This window comes from Podarcis bocagei, assembly GCF_964188305.1.
Source record: "Podarcis bocagei genome assembly, chromosome: 9".
Classification (NCBI taxonomy): Eukaryota; Metazoa; Chordata; class Lepidosauria; order Squamata; family Lacertidae; genus Podarcis; species Podarcis bocagei.
This window is the reverse complement of record NC_138134.1, coordinates 42,656,761-42,678,547: the sequence shown is the minus strand read 5'-3', so window position 1 is coordinate 42,678,547 and position 21,787 is coordinate 42,656,761. Positions and strand designations below refer to the sequence as shown.

Here is a 21,787-nt window from a genome sequence, read left to right as displayed (position 1 = left end):
TTGTACATTATAGCTATAATCTCTGTGTTACAAATACTATGTGACTCTTAAAAAAATCAGTAGGTTAGTAATGGCTCCCTGTGGTAGAGGAAGTGAAAGTAAAACTTGCAGTGGCATATGACCTTCAGCAGTGCATTCTGCTAAGCAGTGAAATAAACTAGCTGCTTTGATGACTGTGTCTGGGACTGTTGACTTCCTATATTAGACCTGGGGCAGCAGGGATCTTGTTGGAAGCCAGCCTCGAGTTGTCTGTCCCACATTGGGGGAAACTGCTTAAAAGCTCATGAGAATAGTAGATCTGTTGCCCTTGCAAGAACTGAATAAATCTTTCCCTAGTTCCACACTAGATTTTAGTACACCTGGTGTTTTTATAAAAGATTATAAACATTGAATGAGAGGGGCAGAACTGATTCCATAGTTGTGCACTGTTTTGGGGCTGTGTAGCAAATAGGGATGTGGGTGGCGCTGTGGGTAAAACCCTCAGTGCCTAGGACTTGCCGATCGCATGGTCGGCGGTTCGAATCCCCGCGGCGGGGTGAGCTCCCGTCGTTTGGTCCCAGCTCCTGCCCACCTAGCAGTTTGAAAGCACCCTTAAGTGCAAGTAGATAAATAGGTACCGCTTTATAGAGGGAAGGTAAACGGCGTTTCCGTGTGCTGCTCTGGTGCCGGTTCACCAGAGCAGCTTCGTCACGCTGGCCACGTGACCCGGAAGTGTCTGCGGACAGCGCTGGCTCCCGGCCTCTAGAGTGAGATGAGCGCACAACCCTAGAGTCTGTCAAGACTGGCCTGTACAAGCAGGGGTACCTTTACCTTTACTAGCAAATAGGTAGATGGTTGCGCAGTAAATCTATTTTCCATAACCACATTTGGAAAGCTAGTGTAATTTTTGTTCAGCGAATTACTTTGATAGACCAGAACTGGTTCTCTCTCCGCTTTAAACTGGAGGAGGGGGAGAGATTGCTATGGATAAAAGTTGCAGGGAGTATCCCAATTATTCCAAGTATCCCAATTTGCATACTTGAGCTCCAGAAAACTGTACTATAGATATTGTGTGTGTGTGTGTGTGTGTGTGTGTGTGTGTGTATGAGGGGGGGTGAACACTGTGAAAAGTGATATGCCATTTGGAAAGCTGAGACTGCTAACTGCAGCTGAAGGGCAGCAGTAACTTAAAACTGGCAATTCAAAGCTTGGAGAATCCAAGCTTTGTCAGCATGCTTCCTGGTAAGATTGCTGCATATATGTAGAGACGGGAGGAGGAAGAAGTGATAGGGGAAGCTTGTCGTCATCTGGCAAACACTCCAGCACAATTGTCGGAAAGAAGTGCCTTGCGCAGGCATGTCTGTAACAGCTAGCTATAACGGACTATACAAAGCCATGGCCTGTGTACATAAAAGTGTTGTAGTTTAAAAGACTATGCTAAGTCTAACTTGCTGATTTTTGGTAAATATTTAAACATGCCTTTGAATCTAATGTAATAAGGGGTCGTGTTTGTCTCTTCCTGGAACTGTAAGGATGTGTATTCTGGTCTTGGTGTGTTTTGTGAAGTCTTTTGTTTTGCAATGCAAAGGTAGCAGTCCTTCAGTGACTACCTTTTGCCTTCGAACTAATTCTTTCCTTTTACAGATCCTAAATATTGTATGCCTCAGTACAGCGAACTTCCAAGTAATTACACTTAACACAGTCTACTCCTCCCAGGCTGGGCTTCTCTTGTATCTGCATTTTCAAGTTAAGAATTTAAATGACTAACGTAGGTGTGCTCTAGTCATAGACTCAAGTGCACTCTTTTGACCTTAGGATTAAATTGCAAAAGGAAGAAAGAACAAGCAATTTAGCTAATTTGTTAATGTGCTGAAATTCATTTTAATTGGATCTAACCACAGATTAAGAGCTGTAGCTCTCTTACCTTCTTATCTGTCCTGGAAGTAGGGTTGCAAATCTTTTCCTCCCTCTCCCACTGGCAGCAGAGTTTTTTTCAATAATTCTACCACATGGATAAATCTGTAGGTTAAGTTCTTAAACATTGAGGTGTAAGCTTGGAACCCCTCTGCATGTAGTTTAGGCAGGTGGTGGAAGGCAGTAAGTTTCAAGCAGAAAAACTGGCAATCTTCTTGGTATATGTATCTGCCATGCTAATTCTTCCTTCCTAAATTGGAGGATGCCTTGTCACACCTGAGCAAAGAGTGGTTTTACTTTTTAAAAATATTATTAATATTACATTTATATCCCACCTTTGTTCCCAAGAGAGTCCATTTTCCTGGGTAAATAGCTAGTAGTGATGATGCTTGTGTGTGTGTGTGTGTGTGTGTGTGTGTGTGTGTTTGAAATCCGATGTATTCTGTAAACTTGGACATTTTGGAACACTTGGCTGGTATGTGCTTTAAAACATTGAAGACAGAACTGGCTTCTGGTTTCCTTGTAAACTTTCCTTGTAAAGAGCCTCTGGGATGAATAATTTGTCTTGACCTCAGTTTTTGTTGTTCTTGGGACTTGGCCCACTCTATAGTAAGAGGGGAGGATATTAAGGCTCCCCTTAAGAGACACTGTCTGATTTGTAGTTTTATTATATTACTAAAACGGCCTTCCCTAAGCTTTCCTCCAGTTGCTGTTGGGCTCCAACTCCCATCACTCCAGCCAACATAGCCAGTGGTCATGGATGAAGGGAGTTGCAGTTCAGTGACATCTAGAGAGCCACAAGTAGGCCAACCTTAAGTATCCATGCTAGTATCTCTTTTGTAGATAGTGAAATGAGTTGTGGTTTTTTTAAGGCACACATGCATACACATTTAATTTAAATACACACACTTGGTTAGCAGCAACTGTCTCAACAAGCCTTTCGTAAAACTCTTAGGTGCTGGGATAACCTGTTAAAATATTTCCTGAACCAATTTCCTGTAATGTATGCAAGTTTTAGCCAGCACACAAGCAAATATAATGTGGAGTATTGTCATTAAAAGTTAGGTCTTGAGGTGTACAATGTAAACCAAAAGTATATTTACATTTTGTGATGTGATGAATCCCTCTAAAATGCTTGAAATCATCTTCTGCAATAGCAATGAGCTTCGATACTGAACTTGGTGTCTTTAAGTGGATGCCAGTGGAATTCATGAGTCAGCAGTGGCTCCATGGTTTCCATGACTAAGAACATACCCAGGCATTCAGTCCTCGTGTGATTTATTACCATGTGGGGGTGAAAAGGACATGCTTGCTAGCCTGGCTTCCCTATTCTCCCAGTCACATTCCCCTGATGACCAGTCCCAGCCATTTTAGTGGGATTCATTTAGGGGTAGGTTTTTTAGGGTTTTTTACATCAGTTGATGGAATGATACACAGTGCTAGAAACTCCTTAAACCAATGTTACAGTCGCCAAAACGGAACGTCTGGTTGCCATTTTTTGGGCAAGGTGGCTCCTATGTCTTATTTTTTCAAATGATGGACTGACTGATTATCAGTTAAACATCTGGCTAGTTCAGATGACAACCTTTCGCTAGGTGAAGAACTATGAGAACTTAATGAAGAAAAGTCACTTTATCCAGGGACAGTCCACATATATATTGGCCTATTCCTACCTCTTTCTCTTAATGGTTACACTGACCATTCATAACGTAAGAGTATGAGTATTCTTCGCAGCTGTGAGCAGGGCAGCGGGGTGGGGTAAGTGAAGACAAACTACAACCATTAACTATAATGTTGTTCACTGCTCCTGCTCAGGCTGCACAGAAAAAGCATTTTGGTTCCTGAAATTCATTCTGATTGTTCAGATAGCATCCTGAACTACAACTACTCCAAGCTATATAGTTTTGGAAGACCTAATGTTAATACTGTATAGTGTTGTCTTGAAACTGTAACGTAGGCTGCAACAAATTTGATCTCAACTATGCAACAGGCTAGTTTCTCATTGGTAGGCTTGTCTCCTTTGCCTGCTACGTAACATGCAGACATAATAATCCATGCTTTTAGTGTAGATGTGAACAGTTATGGCCTAATGCAGGGGTCAGCAATTTTTTTCAGCAAGGGGCCGGTCCACTGTCCCTCAGAGCTTGTGGGGGGCCCGACTATATTTTGAAAAAAATAAATGATGCAAGAGCACCATGAGCCCCGGTGGCTGCTTGCCTGTGTCTTGCAAGCGGCAGGGGCTGGCGGTGGCAAGATGAGGAGCGGCGTGCGAAAAGGCTCTGGAGAGAGGCTGCTTACAATGGCGGCCACTCGAGCGCTGCTGCTGCTGGCGCCAACAAAGCCCAGCCCCCTTCCTCCTCTAGGCAGGGTGGGGAGAAGCCAGGAGGAGGGAGGGAGGAGGCGCTGCCGCCATGTGAGGGAGAGGTAAAGAACACATGCACTGGTGATCCACACGCAATTCCCGGACTGTCTGCGGGCTGGATCTAGATTCGGCCCACGGACCTTGGTTTGCTGACCCATGGCCTAATGTGATTGGATGCACGCTGTGGTTATCACCTGTACTATGACATTCCCCTTTCAAGAAGGCCTTTCAGAAGTGCAGAAGAGGGAAAGAGAGTAGGGACAAGGTGGGCTACATCTATTGTGCTTGGCAACACTGCTGTGCAGCAACACAAACTTTTAGTTAGTAACCATCACTAGGTGAACAAAGCAGACATTCCTGACGACAGAGTTGCTCTAGAGAGAGTACCAGAACGCAACTGCTCTCCTTGTAAAACAGTTCCTTTTTCATTTCAATAAAAGAAAGTGATAACGCTCTACAGCTGTATCCTCCAGTATCTTGCAACCTCTCCAAATAACATATCAGTAGTGCCTCTTGGTTACTTTGCAGCAACAGGTGTGCTTGGCTCAACATAGCCAAAGTCTCAAGCTGTCTCTTCGATTATGCCTCTTCCTCTGGGCTGGCAGCTACTTCTGAGATCAGCTTCCTTTCCTGCTGTGTCGAATTTTAGCAATTTATTTTGTACAGTGGAGGTGTCCAACTTGATCAAGCTAAGCGTGCTTATCCCAATCCAACTACAGGCAGGTTTTTCATCTGAACCTCTTGGGGTTTTGCCCTCTTGCTCAAGGATGTTAATTTGGGGGACCCGGGTCACTGGGAAGCTCCTGTGCTTTTACTGATGGCACTGGTGGGAAGATTTCCTAGCGCAGAAATGGGAGAAGCCGCACTCAAGTCGACCTGCTGCTTTTTTTAAGGTGTCTGAAAAGGTATAGAATCCTCCTCAGAGTCTGGGACAGGCAACTCTTCCCAGCTCAGTTGCTAGCATTTGTATCCCACCAGGGGGTCCACTAACTCACTACTAGCTGCACTAAAAGTGATGTGTATTGGTTGAAGTATGAATGTTTGTCTTCTGTTGCAGCAGGTTCAGACTGAAGCCTCTTGCCATTTCTGGGACCTAAATTAGTTCTTGGTCCCACATCTCTGCTTCTGAGAGCACACTTCACGGTGCTTGTGTTTTGCAAATTGTGTTTTTATTAAGGGAAATCTCACGATAGGCAGCTTTCACATACTTTCGCAATGTGGGAGAGTCTTAAATTAGCGACATGGTTTCCATGAGCTGTTAAGGAAACGCCGTACCAAAAGTGACACTTTCTTTTCCCCTCTGCCCTTTGTCTGTCGTTTTCATGGAAAATCCACTGTCTCTGGAACCTTGGAGAAAATGACTAGTGTATCCACTTTTAGATTGCTAAAAGCACTTTGAAGATTCTCTTTCCAGCTATTCTCGAAATGCAAAACACCCCCCCCCCAAAAAAAAACTTAGTGTTTCATATGCCTTTGTTTAAATGTGTGAGAGAGGAGAGGAACGATGTGGCTTGTTCTGGTAATCAAGGCATTTGTTATTCTAGGCTCAGTCTCCTTACAGGAACCCAGGAGAAGATGCAACATTTTCAACAGATACCAGGGGAACTGTTAATGTCCTGACCTGGTCTCATAGGCAGTAATGGGCTGAACGAAGGGAAATAACTTGAAGCAAAATTCAGAAAAGACAGAGGTGATCCCAGTTTGAGAGATGGACTCTTGGAATAGGGATTTGGCTTGTTCTGGACAAGACTTGAAAATTGGGGTTCGTCGTTTGGGGGCAGTCCTACTCTGCATCTAGATGTCCAAATAGTGCTGTTGCTGAAATTGCAGGGAGTTCACAGGAAGCCAGGTGACAGAAGATTCAGAGAAGGCAGATTGTATGTTTGGAGATTGTATCTCATGGGGGTGGTGACTGTAGACAAGGATGCCTTTGCCCAGCTTAGGTTGGTGCACTATCTGCGTCTGTTCCAGAAAAGATCGGACCCAGACACAGTAACACATGCCTTGGTTGCATCCAGGTTGGGTTACTATAATGTCCTCTGCATGAAATTGCCTTGAGATTTCAGAAACCTTCAGCTGGTCCAGAATCTAATTGCAAGGATGTCAATGGGTGCTCACCAAAGATACCATACCACACAGATTCTGTAATACAGTGGTACCTCGCAAGACGAATGCCTCGCAAGATGGAAAACTCGCAAAACGAAAGGGTTTTTTGTTTTTTGAGCTGCTTCGCAAGACGATTTTCCCTATGGGCTTGCTTCGCAAGACGGAAACGTCTTGCAAGTTTGTTTCCTTTTTCTTAACACCGTTAATACAGTTGCGACTTGACTTCGAGGAGCAACTCATAGCACGCGGTGTGGTAGCCTTTTTTGAAGACTTTGGTGATTTTTGAAGCTTTTCCAAAACTTTTCCGACACCGTGCTTCGCAAGACGAAAAAAATCGCAAGACGACAAAACTCGCGGAACGAATTAATTTCGTCTTGCGAGGCACCACTGTAGCTGCATTGGTTGCAGAATTATTTCCTTCACATAATTTTAAGTGCTGGTGATGACTGTTAAAACAATAAATGGCTTTGTGCCATGATACCTGGATCTATACCTAAGATAGATTAGAGAGACCCATATGTGTCCCATTCATAGTTGAGGAAGGTATATGGAGAGCCTTCTCAGTGGCTGCATCCAGATTGTGGAATACCTCGCCCAGCAAGATCTATGTTACCCCCTCTTACACATTTCATTGCTCACTTGTTAAAACTTCCCTGTTCTGGCAACTGTATATCTAGCTGGGCAGGTGAATTTCATATGCTGAAGCCTCATTTGAGAATGTTCTGACATTCCTAGCCTGTTTCTGAGTTTTGTGCTGTTCTCTTTTATGGGAATGTGCTTTTACTTTTTTAATACTTGTAAAATGCCAGGTACAAATGCATTGGAAGAGTCTGTTTAATGCAAATGCACTGGACAGACTGGGTAAAAGTTTAACAGATAAAAGAGAAAAGGCAGCTTAATGTAAATATAGTCATATGGTGGGGGCGCTGGGAGAATCCTAACTTTGTGTATATACTGAGGGCATCTGAGCTCATGGAGATTGACCAGAAAAGGGATCTTAGGGTCATGGTGGATAGCTCACTGAAAATATTGACTCAGTTTGCGGCAGACGTGACAAGGGTGAATTACCTCAGGATCATTAGAAAAAAGAAACCAATTCTTCCAATACCATTTTTAGTGTGACCATGCTTAGTATACTGTGTACAGTCCATGTTCAACTGTCTGGTGTCTCACTTCTTCCTAAGTTGGGTTTAAAGCTTTGGGAGCAGCCCAATTCAGACTGCTTTGGAGAAGGTCCATTTTGTATCAAACAAGGCCCAAATCCCTGCAAAGTGGCCTATTTGGTTCTGGATTTGGATTCTCTCTGAAGCGGATGCATACTTCTACTATGTACAGTAGTACCTCGGGTTACAGACGCTTCAGGTTACAGACACTTCAGGTTACAGACTCTGCTAACTCTTAAATAGTACCTCAGGTTAAGAACTTTTCTTCAGGATGAGAACAGAAATCACACGGCGGCAGCGGGAGGCCCCATTAGGTGAAGTGGAACCTCAGGTTAAGAACAGACCTCCAGAACGAATTTAAGTTCTTAACCCGAGGTACCACTGTATAACATGACTTTCAGGATCCTCGGGAACCTGCTGCTTAATACTAGTTGCTAGGGAGCAACAATGGGAGGGTTTTTTGTCATCATGTTCTGCTCGTGAGTTTCCCATAGATATCTAGTTGGCAACTGTAGGAAACCGTAGCTTTTAGCGCATTGCTTATACTAAAAATAAACTTTCAGCTGTTGTCTCTTTAAGTTCTCTGTCCATAGCCTATGTCTTCAGAAGAATTTCCTAGTTAACAAGGTTTTGGCTTACAAACCATTAAGTGGTTAGCAAGCCAGCAAAATGCACTAAAAGGTTCAAACGTTGGCATTAAATATACAAAACACTGCTCCGTGTTTTGTAAATAAAAACGCAGCAAAATCCTTTGATTATCTTGTTTCCAGCTACTGTGAAAACCGAGTTTACGACTCTAGGAAACTTGCAGTCACTGTGCCACTGTATGAATTTAAGTTATGTAATGACAGGATCCAATGAAGTGTCCTTGCTGAGCCCTGTTGGTTCCTAGAATGTGAATACCTCACATGCATTGGTTGCATCCATGGAAGAGTTTGCCTTTGTTCTGTAAGTGTGGTCTTGAACTAAGTTTTCGGTCTTTCTCTCTCTCCCCCCCCCCAACTTTCCAGTTCTTCCTCCAGTGCTTGTTCCGAGACACAGTGAATACAACCCACAGCACAGTCTCCTGGCTCAATTCCGCGTGCCACAAAACGAGCCACACATGCCACACAATGCTACTTTCCCAGACTCTTTCCAACAGCCCAATAGCCATCCGTTTCCTCACTCGCCCAACAGCAGCTACCCAAACTCCCCGGGAAGCAGTAGTGGCACCTATCCTCACTCACCTGCCAGCTCGGACCCAGGAAGTCCTTTCCAGATGCCAGGTAAGCTTGCTCCAAGAGGCCTTGGTTGTAAGTTCTCAGTGTTAATGGCATGGTTGGGACACATGTTCTGCTTGGGTCAGTATCTCATGGAAACCAATGAAAATGCAAACATTTGCATGCTTTTAAAGGTTTCTTTACAGGGACACGGGTGGCGCTGTGGGTTAAACCACAGAGCCTAGGACTTGCCGATCAGAAGGTTGGCGGTTCGAATCCCCGCGACAGGGTGAGCTCCCGTTGCTCGGTCCCTGCTCCTGCCAACCTAGCAATTCGAAAGCACGTCAAAGTGCAAGTAGATAAATTGGTACCATTGCGGCAGGAAGGTAAATGCTTTTCCGTGCGCTGCTCTGGTTCACCAGAAGCGGCTTAGTCATGCTGGCCACATGACCCGGAAGCTGTACACCGGCTCCCTCGGCCAGTAAAGCGAGATGAGCACCGCAACTCCAGAGTCGGTCACGACTGGACCTAATGGTCATGGGTCCCTTTACCTTTAAAGGTTTCTTTATGGCAATTAAATCTACAGTGGAACCTTGGTTCTTGAACTTAATCTGTTCCGGAAGTCCATTTGACTCCCGAAACCATTGGAAAACCAAGACGCGGCTTCCGATTGGCTGCAGGAGCTTCCTGCACTCAAGTGGAAGCCGCAGTGGATGTTCGGCTTCTGAAAAATGTTTGAAAACCGGAACACTTAGCTTTTGGGTTTGCTGTGTTCGGGAGCCAATTTGTTTGACAACTAAGCCGTTCGAGAACCGAGTTATGACTGTACATACTTTTTGTCAAAAACCATAATTTTATGATCAGTGCAATTGGGACAATAGCTGCAATTCTTGCCCACTGAACCTTTGGCTGTGTTAAACTTTCACCTGTCAGTTCTCTGTGAATAGGTGTCGCGTAATGTCTCTCTGGCTTTACCTAGTCTGCAAAGAAAAGTTTTTGAAACTACGGAGCATCCAAGGATTTTAATGAATTACCACATAAAGATAGCATTAAAAGATTTATCTTAGCTGATCGCGAGAGCATAATGTGCTGCTAGAGAATTACTCACTGGAAATTGGACCCATTGGACTTCACTAGCTAGAACTTCATTTGTAGAACATGATGTAGCATAACCTTGAAGTTAGTTATGAATCTGGTAAAAAAATGAGGGGAGCTGCACTTGCCCTCTAGATTAGAAGTCAAATCAATGAGGTGCTTTGTTCAACTAGGATTCCAGATTGGTGCTGGAAGATCAAATCCAAATGATCAGGGGAAGGCAATTGTCCATTAAAAATAAAACAAAACCCACACTTCACATTGGTAGAAGTATCTTATGACATGAATTTGCAGTGTCTCAAAAGGGCAAGTAGACAAAGAGCAGCATGAAGTTTGCTCTTTTAAATGTTGCACAGAAATAGCTTTTTCTCACTGTTCGTTAGTTCTTCCAAATCTCTCCTGTGTGTTTTGGGTTGTAAAAAGATACTAAAGAACTGCTCAGTTGTGTTTAAACTTCTAAAAAATTAAACCAATGTAGGAACACCCAAACATGGATGAAGAGAAGAAGTATTCAAACTATTCCTGGTGTAGCAATCAACAACTGTATAGCTGGTGACAGCTTAAACCTAAGGATTCTGGCTGGCCACTCGGCAATAAACTGGGCTTAACAGCACTAATGTCAACAGCACATGAGTGTAAATCTTGCTATGTACTGGATTGCAGCTCCTGTTTGCTAGTAAACTTAAATGTTACTTGGTTCATCTCCTAATTGAAATGCTTTGTTTTGATAAGTGGTCATGCATTAACAGCTCACCTGAAAGCCACAGGCCACCAGTAATTCCATGCAGGTGAGTGGGCTGGTGGAGGAAGGACAGACCACTCCATTCTCCTCTGCCATTTGGTTTCTGTGCTAGATGTGGAGGAAGGAAAGCCTGATCCTCAGTTCTGTCCCTCCTCTGTCATTCCACTCGATCAAATGCATTTTTTTTAAAAAATAGCCTGCATTTCTGCACATCTTTAAAAGAGGGGGCTTCCCTTCCAGCATGAGAATATGGGTTCCTCTTAGTAGGTTGGCAACTTTAACTGGCTTATTTGTAAGGCTGCTTTAGCTGCTGTTAGTTCTGTTGCAGCACCATAATAGGGAATTATTACTGTCGGAACTGGGAAAGTAGGAAAAACAGAAGTACAATAGTGTTGGCTGAAATCTTTTTCCAGCAGGACTGATATTTATTAAGCACCTAAAATCACTAGCTATGATAAACATACATTAAAAAACAAACCTCCTCAAAATCACTTATCTCATGTAGAATAACTTTACCTTTATCTGCTTCAAAGCCTAGTTCCCTAAAAAAGAAACGCTAAACTATTATTCCTTGATGAGAAAATAATGGTTTCTGTTGTTAGCCTTGTTTATAAGAGTTTAGTTTTGTCTAGCAAGTCTCACTTGAGACACAGGAATGAAGAGTTTTATTGGGTTATCATAAATAGGTGGAAATTGTTGCTTGACCTGCCTTAGCGCTTTCTACTAATGTACAAAGAGAAATTAAATTATCTGTCCTGTATTTTTCCCATTTAGCTGATACTCCCCCTCCTGCTTATCTGCCTCCAGAAGATCAGATGACACAGGATGGTTCACAGCCAATGGACACAAATATGATGGCACCTTCAATTCCTCCAGAAATAAGCAGAGGTGGTGAAAATTTTAGGGTTTTTCTCTCCCCCTTTTAATAAGAAATGTGGTCTAACATATATATGTGGCATGTGGAGTATAAACATGCTTGTAGCATACATTTTATGAATAGGAAGCTATGAATGATCATATCTGAGTTATGGACTTCCAATAGGTTTCTGGTTGGCCATTGTGAGAACAGGGTGCTGGACTAGATTGTCTGATCCAACAGAGGTGGCCTTAGGTTCTTATGATTTAATAATGCTGCGCTCATGCTCTGTACTAAGAGTCTGGCATAATAGCAAGTAAATGTCAGTGGATGTGTTCTCCCCAAGTAACAAGGTATGGAAAATGGTGTTTCAGCCAGACTTGCACCAAATCATGCACTGCTTCTTCCTCCTCATAGCTACAGGCAAGATGGCTCAGATAACCAAAGTGTGTATTCTGTGCCAGCAGTTTTGGAGCCATCTTGGAAAAATAAGAGTAGACAACCTCTTGGTTATTTAACATTTTGTTTTAAAGCTGGCTCGCAACCAATAAAGCAAATCTTTGGGTAGTTTTGCTGATCTGTTCATTTCACATAGACCTTGTTGCTGACAAAAGTAAGAAGCAAATTTATCATTGCTTATGCCTGACTCTGTAGACCTTCTGCACACATTAGTTTTCCGGTTGTCCTGTATCTTTGTCCTGTCATTCTTGCATTCCTTAGGAATAGCCCCAGTAAGCAGAGGGCTGTGTGTCTAACCAGTCTTTAAGGGTTTGTTTGGATATTCTGGTCACAACAAACTGCTGTGTATTGGGTCACAAGAGATGCATATAAATAGTGTGATTCTCATTAGGTTGGCTCCAGTTCATGTGGCAGGATCATAAAATTTCTGCCACCGGCACTGCCACATGTAGTGTTGTGTGTTGGCTAGACCATGACCATAGCAGTTTCATCCAAGAACACTGTCAAGATGGCTGGATCTGGAACCAGATTATTTTTACAAGCTGTGTTGTTACCAGAAATCACAGCACTTGCAGCGTTACCCACTTCTGTGTTCACAATGGCAGTTTCCTGCACGCCCTTCCCACTGTGGCTTTGGGGCCAGATATTTTAGCAGGAGGCAGGGAACAGTATGTACTGGACAGCTGAAGGATGTTGCAATCACAAGCACAGAAGTAGTAATGCTGCAGGCCCAACGACTAGTAGCAACTAGTGGCAGATGCTCCCTCTAAATCTGGTAACTTTTTCCTCCCCTGATCTTAATATCCCTCCCTTCCCGTTTTTCTTTTTCTTTTTCTTTTTAGAGGGTGAAACTACACTTGCTTATTTCCTTTACACTTACATTGTTTACGCACACCTGTTTCCCTTAATTCTGTGAGCTCATTTCTCTACTCCCGTACCTCTACCTGGTACGTACGGTCACATCCTTTGTTTTATAGCCCTTCAGAAAAGGTCTGCTGAAGTTCGCATATAGGAAGGGCACCGGCAGTAAACGTAGGCTCAAGCACTCTCACTGCAGACATTTAGAGAGGCCTGTTCTTTGTGAAGATTTGTTAGTCTTAAGAGATTTGACTTAACAAGCTGCATCCTGTCAATGAAGTTGGGTAACTCCTATTGTTGGCTCATGCTGGGAATGGAGAGACAAAGCACACCTGCTCTGCATGACTTAAGGCAAATGTGAGGAAGTTAGTATGAAATCTGTGTGAGAGAGATATGATTTCATTCTGCAGGAATGGCCAGCTGGCAGGATTTCTTCCCGAGTTTGAGAACTAGGGCAAAGCTGTGTGCAGCCTTAATGGTTGCTGGCATCTTACTGTGAAGAGTGCACCTACTTACTAATAATTAAAGGCTGCCGTACAATGACTTGAAAGGATTAAAAATATCATGGCTTGTTTGAATCAGCACTTCTTTGCATAGCTTTGGTAATCAGTGAACAGGATGGAGAAAAGCCTTATTTACAAAAAAGTATATACCGCTGTATCATAAAAATATACCAGCAGTTTACAACAAAATAAAAACAGTTTATATTGTGGTAGGATACAATATATTATAAGTTTAAAAACTAGTTAAAAGCAAAAAGAAATGAAAAAAACAAACAACAATAGACCATGATGAGGGATGTACTCTTAATTGCCTGCATAAGCCTGATGGAACAGAAAAGTTTTCAGCAGGTGTTTCAGAGTTGGCACAGAAGGTGGCCGCTGAATCTCTGTTGTCAAGGTGCTCCACAGGACTGGCCAATGGCACTAAAGGCTCAAATTCTCATTGTTGTCATATGAGGCTCACCAGCTCGGAGAATATAGTCTGCTATCTTCAGTTCCATATAATTGGTTTCCTACAGCCAAAACTATATTTATGACTGTCATTGGTTGACTCTTCCTTCTTAGCTACCACAAGCCACTGTGGTGTAGTGGTTTGTGTCAGACGAAGGATGAGAGTTCTCAAATTCAGATCCCAGTCTGGCCATGAAGCCCACTTTGGGCCAGGTGGAAAAAGGCCTGCAAGGCAGGAAGCAGATCACAGCTGAGATGGTCATAGAGTGCCCCAGGAGGTCATTATGATGGACAACTGAGGCCAGGGTATGCCAGCCCAGCAAACACCCCTAGCTGTAGAAGGCAATTGGGACTTCTGTGGCAGGCTGAAATCCTGGAGTACTAGGAACCTCTTCCTTCAGGGACAGTGCAACCCATTCTAGATTGGGTCATCCACCTGATTCCTGAACGCAGGAACCACCTACCCACAACACCTCTGTGTTAGAAGGATTCACTCTCAGTTGGTTGGTTTCCAACAAGCCCATCACTGTTTCAGGGCCAACAGCATTTTCTCAGCTTCTGATCCAGTTGACATGAACAGATAAGTGCTAAGTACTTGCAACGCCATGCTCCAAATACCCAGCAACCAGTGGTTTAACATGGCAGTTGAGTTGCCATAGGAGACAGAATGGACCCTAAAGGGTGGGTGAGACCCTGACTTGGAAGTGCAACTCCACCATGATATGGACATTTGCTCAAGTCTTTTGAGCAATAGTTCCTGGTCCAAAGCATACATTTTGAATTGCATACTGTCCAATGACTTCATTGTAAATAGGCATGGTTTACAGTAGCACATCTGGGTTTTCTAAAGCGTTGAGGCGGGCTGTGATGAAAAGGATTGCCACTAGGTGACCAGTCAACATCGTTTGGTAAATTGAGTGAGACCTGGTAGTTTCCTTTCTAGCTCATTTGCCACACAAACACAGCCCACCTGCCCAAACATAGAGATAAGTAAAGCTTACTGGTTACAATCATTTTGAGGGGAAGCCAGTCTAATCATTCTACTGCAGGGACTCTCAACCTAACCAATTAGTAGATTATCAGTACTGCAGCCCCAGTTTTTGTGAGTCTACTTGTATAGCAGGGTGGTAAAAAGAATCTGCTCACTGCTTGTTAAAGTACCAGTTAGAGCTCCTTCTCTTTTCGCTATGTGGAGGCTTTGATTGAATTGCTAGTGTGGCTCATATGTATTGTATAATAGGGCATTGTGGGAGAATGACTTCTAATTAGCAGCTGCGTAGCCAGATTATTTTTCCCCCCTTTTGGTTCTTCAGTGATCTTAAGCCAAAACCTGCACACTGAAAATAAATAAAACTTTAAAGCTCAGGAACTCATTAATTCTAGTGTCACTGATTTCTGATTTTCCTCCTTTCCAGATGTTCAGGCAGTTGCTTATGAAGAGCCAAAACACTGGTGCTCTATTGTCTACTATGAGCTTAACAATCGTGTTGGAGAGGCATTTCATGCCTCTTCAACAAGTGTGTTGGTCGATGGCTTCACTGATCCTTCAAACAACAAGAACAGGTTTTGCCTAGGGCTGCTCTCCAATGTTAACCGGAATTCCACCATTGAGAACACCAGGCGGCATATTGGCAAAGGTACTGTGGGGTTTTGTTCATATTTGAAAGTGGAAAGAGAGAGGAGCTGGGATGCAAGCAACATTTGTTTGCCTCAAGGCTTCATTGAGAAGCAACATATTCAGCGTTACACAATGTAATCTTGCAAACAAGGAAATTTCAACAACACATAGAAACAGGGTTGTGCACGATCCGACTTCCAACTAGACAGTTTTCTCCCAAATTGTTTTGTTGGAATATAAACCTCTTGAGCTGCAACTAAGCTGGTGGATCTATTACTACACAAGGTTCTTATATAGGGGTTAAAATCACTATCGGGCTCCCTGGTGCAGCTACAGGAGAATTAACATAGCTTGCAAAATAGTGGGGAAGACTTTTTTGCAAAGGGCAGAAAAGTTGACATCTCTTGCTTTCCCAGTTCAGAATCTGAAATTGTTTCCAAGGTAAAATAGTACTGAGCTCCGTAGGAGAAAAAGAGGAATCACTTAAAATTTATTTTTATTTTTTATGCAAGTGTTTGTATTACAGTATATGCCACCTGTTTAAACCCATAATACCCCCAATATATAAAACTATATAAAAAACAATGTGCTGTCTCCTTTATTTTAAGAACTGAAGTAATTTAGTAATGTTCTGGTTTTCTGCATAATTTGTGTTTCTAGAAGCATTTGCTTTTTGTTTCTCTCTCTCTCTCTAACAAAAAAGAGAGAGACGGTCTTGAGTGAAGACTATAGCTCCTATACTTTAGTTTGTCAATTATTTGTATTAATAATTCCCTACTTGGTTTTGCTGGAATATGACTTTGGTTTTACAAAGCCAGATATGAACAAGGGATACTCTCCCCCCGCCCAGGTATGACTGGTATTTTGGCTATATAAAAGATGACTTTCTCTTCCAGGTATGTGTAAGACACAGTTGGGGACTATCCACTACTGGTGCCTTAAAAACTATTCAGAACATGCCTTTTGGTGGTGCACTGAAGGACTTTTAAAAGTTTGAATAGCAGTAGGGTTTTAATGTTTTTTCCTCGTAACAGCCCTATTCCTTACTAGGGATCTAGTTATGGCCAAATTATTTTATTACATTTATATCTTCCCCTTCCCCTTCTTGAAGTTCAAAGTGATACACATGGCATCTTATTTATCCTGTCAGTGATCTGTAAAATAAGTTAGACTGAGAGAGAGTATTAACCCAGTTGAGCTTCAGTGTTTGAGGGGGCCATGGAACCCTGTAGTAGATATCCCCAGTACTAGTCTCACATTCTGACCATTATGCCACACTGGTGGCCCAATTTGAGAAAATAGCTGTAGCCGCTAAATTTCACTTTAGGTCAAAGATCACTAGATGGCAGATAGCCACCAATAAGGAAGAGTATGCCTAATTTCTCTAGTTGAATCAGTATTAGTGCCTGGAACCTATAGCTATGCAGCACATAGGAACTCCTATTTCCTTTTACTAAAAGGTTCAGTAAAATGTCTTAGTCTTAAATTTTGCTTTTGAAAATTATCACACGCACACTACTAGATTACCATTTTTATTTTGCAAAGAAATATGCATATTTAAGAAGATCTGCTAAAACTACAGTAAACCCCAATCTAAATAGAAGCTAAAACTCAGACCAGATAAAATGAAGAAGTACTTGGCTTGCTTGGCTAAGGAGAGTTGAGCAGATGTCGTTCTATCCCATTGGTTTCATTAGACACAAATTCATCTGAATCCCCTAGTTTTTAACTAGAAAAATCCTTCAAATCTAAGGATATGTGCAGATGTCCAGAAAAGCAGATGTCCAAAAAATGTTGCCTATACAGCATGCGAATAATAATTTTGGACAACTGCAGTTATGTGGTTGGGCCAGGTATGTAAAATTCATGCATCACTGTGGGGAAGGTGTGTGATCCTCATTTGGACAACAGCACCAGAAAATACTCATACCCATTAATTGCTGTTTTGAATACCTGCAGCAGTCTGAAGTGCTTTGACTTCAGAATGAAACTAACAGAATCATGTCTCTCTTATAGGAGTTCACCTGTATTATGTCGGTGGTGAAGTCTATGCAGAGTGCCTTAGTGACAGTAGTATATTTGTGCAAAGTCGAAATTGCAATTACCATCATGGCTTCCACCCAACTACAGTCTGCAAAATTCCAAGTGGCTGCAGTTTGAAAATTTTCAACAACCAAGAGTTTGCTCAACTTCTGGCTCAGTCGGTGAACCATGGCTTTGAAACTGTGTACGAACTCACCAAGATGTGCACTATCCGCATGAGCTTTGTAAAGGTAAGCAAGGCTTTGAGGTGAGTGTGCCTTTGCGAGGCCTTGGCCTGGGAATAGCAACCTAGACAGACAAAGGCATGTGCATGCAAATGCTGCCCAAAACTTAAATCTTTTGGGGGCTGCTGCTGAGCCTGCTCAACAAATCCTCCAAAAAAGTACTCTAGAGCTGAAGCTAAGAAATACTTGATTTTTTAAAAATTGCACTGTCTTTCATGTTAATCAAACTTAAAACTGAAAGATATTAACAGATAAACTGAAAGATATTAAAAGATAAATAACAGTAAGAAAGCAATAAAACTATACCTTGTGACAGGAGAGAAATCACCCCAATGGGTCTAATGCCTATCAGAAACGTCTTTCCTATTAAGTGGAAGGCCAGTAAGAAGCTTGGTAGGTGCTCCCTGTGCAGAGAGTTCTATAATCTGGGTGCAGCCACTGGGAAATAGAGAAATGTTGTGTTTGGCTGACTTGTTCAGTGGTACCTTAACATCCATCCCCCAAAAAATCTCTGAATTTCTAGAGATAAGGTGCACAGACACTGGATACAAAATAGATGGCAGTGTGTATGGGGGGAAAATAGTATAAAGAATTGAGAGAGCAGCACTGCCTGACTAAACATCAACAGGTGTTTTCCCTTGAAAGTAGAAGCCATTACAGCACAAGCTGCCCCACCCCATTGAGAGTGATCACTTACTTGTAAGATTCATGTCTTCAGGGCTTTCAATTGGGCCCATCTGGCAAGGTTTTAAATCTACTTCAGATTAAAATTCAGAGATCAGAAAATGGTTGCGCTCCTTTAATGCAAAAAATAAAAATAATGTCTCCTTTACTCAATATGACGCCATGTTACTGTCTTTGGATTCTTAGAATGCAATTAAATCTGTAGCAAGAATTGTTGTAACAATCACTCTGTGTTTCTAGGGCTGGGGAGCAGAGTATCATCGGCAAGATGTCACAAGCACACCGTGCTGGATTGAGATTCACTTACATGGTCCCCTTCAGTGGCTGGATAAAGTTCTCACGCAGATGGGCTCTCCTCATAACCCAATCTCTTCTGTGTCTTAAAAGGATTCGGAGCAGCTACACTTAAGAAACTATTGAGCCTTGCATGTACTTGAAGGATGTATGAGTCAGACACATGTACAAAACTGGCAGCAGCCTTTATTATACTTGACCTCTGTGACCAACTGTTAGATCAGGAAAAGCCGCTACTAAGTTGTTGGTATCAAAGACTTTTTAGTTTACATAGTAGTAATCTTTATACAGGGCAGCGTGTAATAGCTAGGGATGACCCAAGTCCACATAATCGGGACGCTGTTCTCAAGCAATCTTATCTAGAACACTAAGATCCCCTTGTGCTGAATTTCCATTGTGTTTTGCGTTCTGGGACGAGTACCAAAAAGAAGAAGGCTACTCTCCTTTTTAACAAGCTTCTCACAATATTCGAAAGCTAATGGTTCTTGGTAATAGTTGCTATCCTCAGAAAAATTAAGGCTTCTGTGTAATCTTCTGAAACTGTGTACTGACCATACCGCTGCAAGAATTTTTAGGTATGCTCTTTGCTAAATGTATGTACAGTGTATCTGGAAGTTAGAGATGGACTAGCCTAAAGAAATATAGTTGCGGGAGGCGGGTGGGAAGGGAAGCTGACATGGACAGGTAGAATTATACTGTAAACATAGCTTGTTAAATAAGTCCAAGTCTTGCTGTGTGCATTTCATTTTTATAGAGGCTTCATCTTACTAACTGATATATTTCTGCCCAAGCACAGCTTCATGAAGCAAGGCTGGGTCAATAAATGCTTTTGTCATGTACTGCAAGGTCTGTATATTTCAAGACAAACTATACAGCCTTTTTTAAGATTGGACAGTTTTATGCAGTTCACATAACAGAAGTAGCTGTTTTCGTTTTGTAAGAGGTTTGTGTTTTGCCAACTTAGCAGATGTTAGCACATGTTGGGAGGACTTAAACAACCTATTCAAGTGTCTCAGACTTAAAGGTTAATTTTTTACCATTTAAATTGTTTTCTTTCTGCTAATGTTTTTATATTCATTCAAGCTGTAGTACTTTTCCAGTATTTTTTTATTCCAAAACTTAGTGGTTCATCTCTACTGAAGTTCAAATAAACGTATTGCTTACTTTGATTAAAACACACTCTTGTGCATTTTTCCCCCTTATCAAACTACAAAACATGAAGTAGCTGTGATATAAATGAATATCAGTTGCTGAGAACAGTTTCTTGGAAAAGGAGATATGCAATGGAACTGATATGCAAGCTGTCAGCATGGAAGCACAAGCAATACCTGAAGCTCCCTTTTATGCCTTCTTTTAAAAAAGGTAGCTTCATTGTCTAATCTTATTGCCAAATTTATTGGTAAAATTATTTAAAACTTTGCTGGTGCTTTTAACTGCCTTATTTTACCACATTGCATGTGTTTGCCTTCCTTTTAGCTGCTTGAAAAACACAAGCTTAGCGGTCTTGGTGTGAGGGATGTACCATGGTTCTGTGCTCACTGCTTTAAAAAGAAGAAATATACCTAGCAGCAAGATGAGTGCATGCTAATAATGAAGGGAAGTGTGCATAATATCCATCTTCACATCATTAGTTTCTTAAGGATAGAAGAATCATCCTTAACTCAAATTGGCCTAATAGCACCATCAGCCATCAGGTTTATTGGAAGAGTGGAAATAGCTCCAAAAAGTACATAATAAACTGCTAGTCCCTGTTGCCTCTTTGTTTACCATCACTGCTCACCACATTGTTGTTTTCATCAATGCATATGGGAAGGTCCGTTGTCCAATGTGAGTCATTAGAACCTGCAGTCTAAGAAGATGACGGGAAGCAATCTCTCCTTTGATGAGAATTTCTGGGATGTTGTTATTTGGTGTAGGTAAAATAGCCAAAACGGCCCCTGAGATATTGCCAAATTGGAGGAAGACATGAACTAGAATTTAAGAACTGTTTTTCATATCTGACAGTATGAGTGTTACACAACCCACAGTGAGAGCAGAAAAAAACAAGTTGACATTGTGAATAGATTATTTTTAATCAAATAAACAGGCATTTCTGCTTTGTGCTGACAAGCTGAAATAAGATATTTCAGGATCAAGAGCAGCAACTCAACAGCTCAGCTTGTCAGCTGCTACAGAATTTGAACTGCATCAAAGTAAGTGGACCTGAATGTGGTTTTAAAAGGGTGATAGCTTTTTAACCATATACAGCTGAATATGTATTATTGGCGGTAAAGGCTGTAGTTTCTTTTAACTTCTCTGGAACAAATAATAAAGATACTGGTAAGTATTGAATTTATGCTGCATGGTAACTGATCACACTTTTTGAACATTATCAGTTATCTGCCCTCTTCAGGACAGCCTTCAGAGAAAGCACTCTTATCACAAATATAATTGCTTGTTAAAGTGCCACACTGCATTTCACTTCAGTATACATGAGTCATAAGATGAGGTTTCCCACACTTACTGGAACGTGCAGTCTGCAAAGCAATTTGGCTTGGTTTTTAAAACACTTAAAATCTCAGTTTACCCTTTAGCTTTAAATAATAGTAATTGCAAGTCTTCTTTGGTTGAAAATAAAATCTTTCTGCTCACTAGCCAGAAGACAAATATAAATAGCTCCAATGTGTTTTTAAATTACTTTAAAGCTAATTTGGCTGGGATCCACATTGCACATAGCAATGTGCCTGCTCCTCCCAAGACTGCTTGGTATGTAACTCCTATTAAAGGGTGTCTCCTTGGCTCAGGAAGTTTTTATATCATTGACAACTTAGGACAGCATGTGCTAATAAGATGTATGCTATGCAGGCACTTCTCCAATTCTGCTTCATAGAGGCTCAGCAAAAGAAGCAAGAGTGGAAGTGTTTCAGACACGCACATGATTTTGAGGTGTGCCATATTTAGTGGCCTAGTGTCACTAAGTGAAACCCACCAGTTGACAAGAACATGTCTCAAAAATTGTTGACTCCCTGCTGGTACAGAGAATACAAACACCATTCTGACAGCATCTGGAAAAGAAGATGGCTGCAAACCAGGCTTTTTGTTTACTTGGAAAGTTAATCTTTTACATTTGAAGTGTAGAGATTGAAGTGTAGAGATTGGGGCCTACAGTTGTGAACATAGAGTACTTCAGGATTCTCCTGAAATCTGGCAGCTGTAATGCATGCAAAGCCTTAAAAGAGCTCAAGAGCTCTGGAGACAA

The 21,787-nt window shown here is 41.9% G+C and overlaps 1 protein-coding gene across 2 annotated transcripts in view; it reads left to right on the top strand.

Moving 5' to 3' along the window:
- Window positions 1-19,724, top strand: part of SMAD1 (SMAD family member 1) — a 37,988-nt gene extending 18,264 nt beyond the window's left edge. The window contains exons 3-7 of one of the 2 annotated variants that reach the window (XM_081208434.1): window positions 8,535-8,789; window positions 11,335-11,451; window positions 15,102-15,323; window positions 17,321-17,577; window positions 18,496-19,724. In XM_081208434.1, coding sequence (XP_081064560.1) covers window positions 8,535-8,789; window positions 11,335-11,451; window positions 15,102-15,323; window positions 17,321-17,577; window positions 18,496-18,639 — 995 coding nt within the window. In that variant the 3' untranslated portion in view covers window positions 18,640-19,724. The remainder of the gene's footprint in view (window positions 1-8,534; window positions 8,790-11,334; window positions 11,452-15,101; window positions 15,324-17,320; window positions 17,578-18,495) is intronic. The other variant, XM_081208435.1, reaches the window with a different exon arrangement.
- The last annotated feature ends 2,063 nt before the right edge of the window (window positions 19,725-21,787 follow it).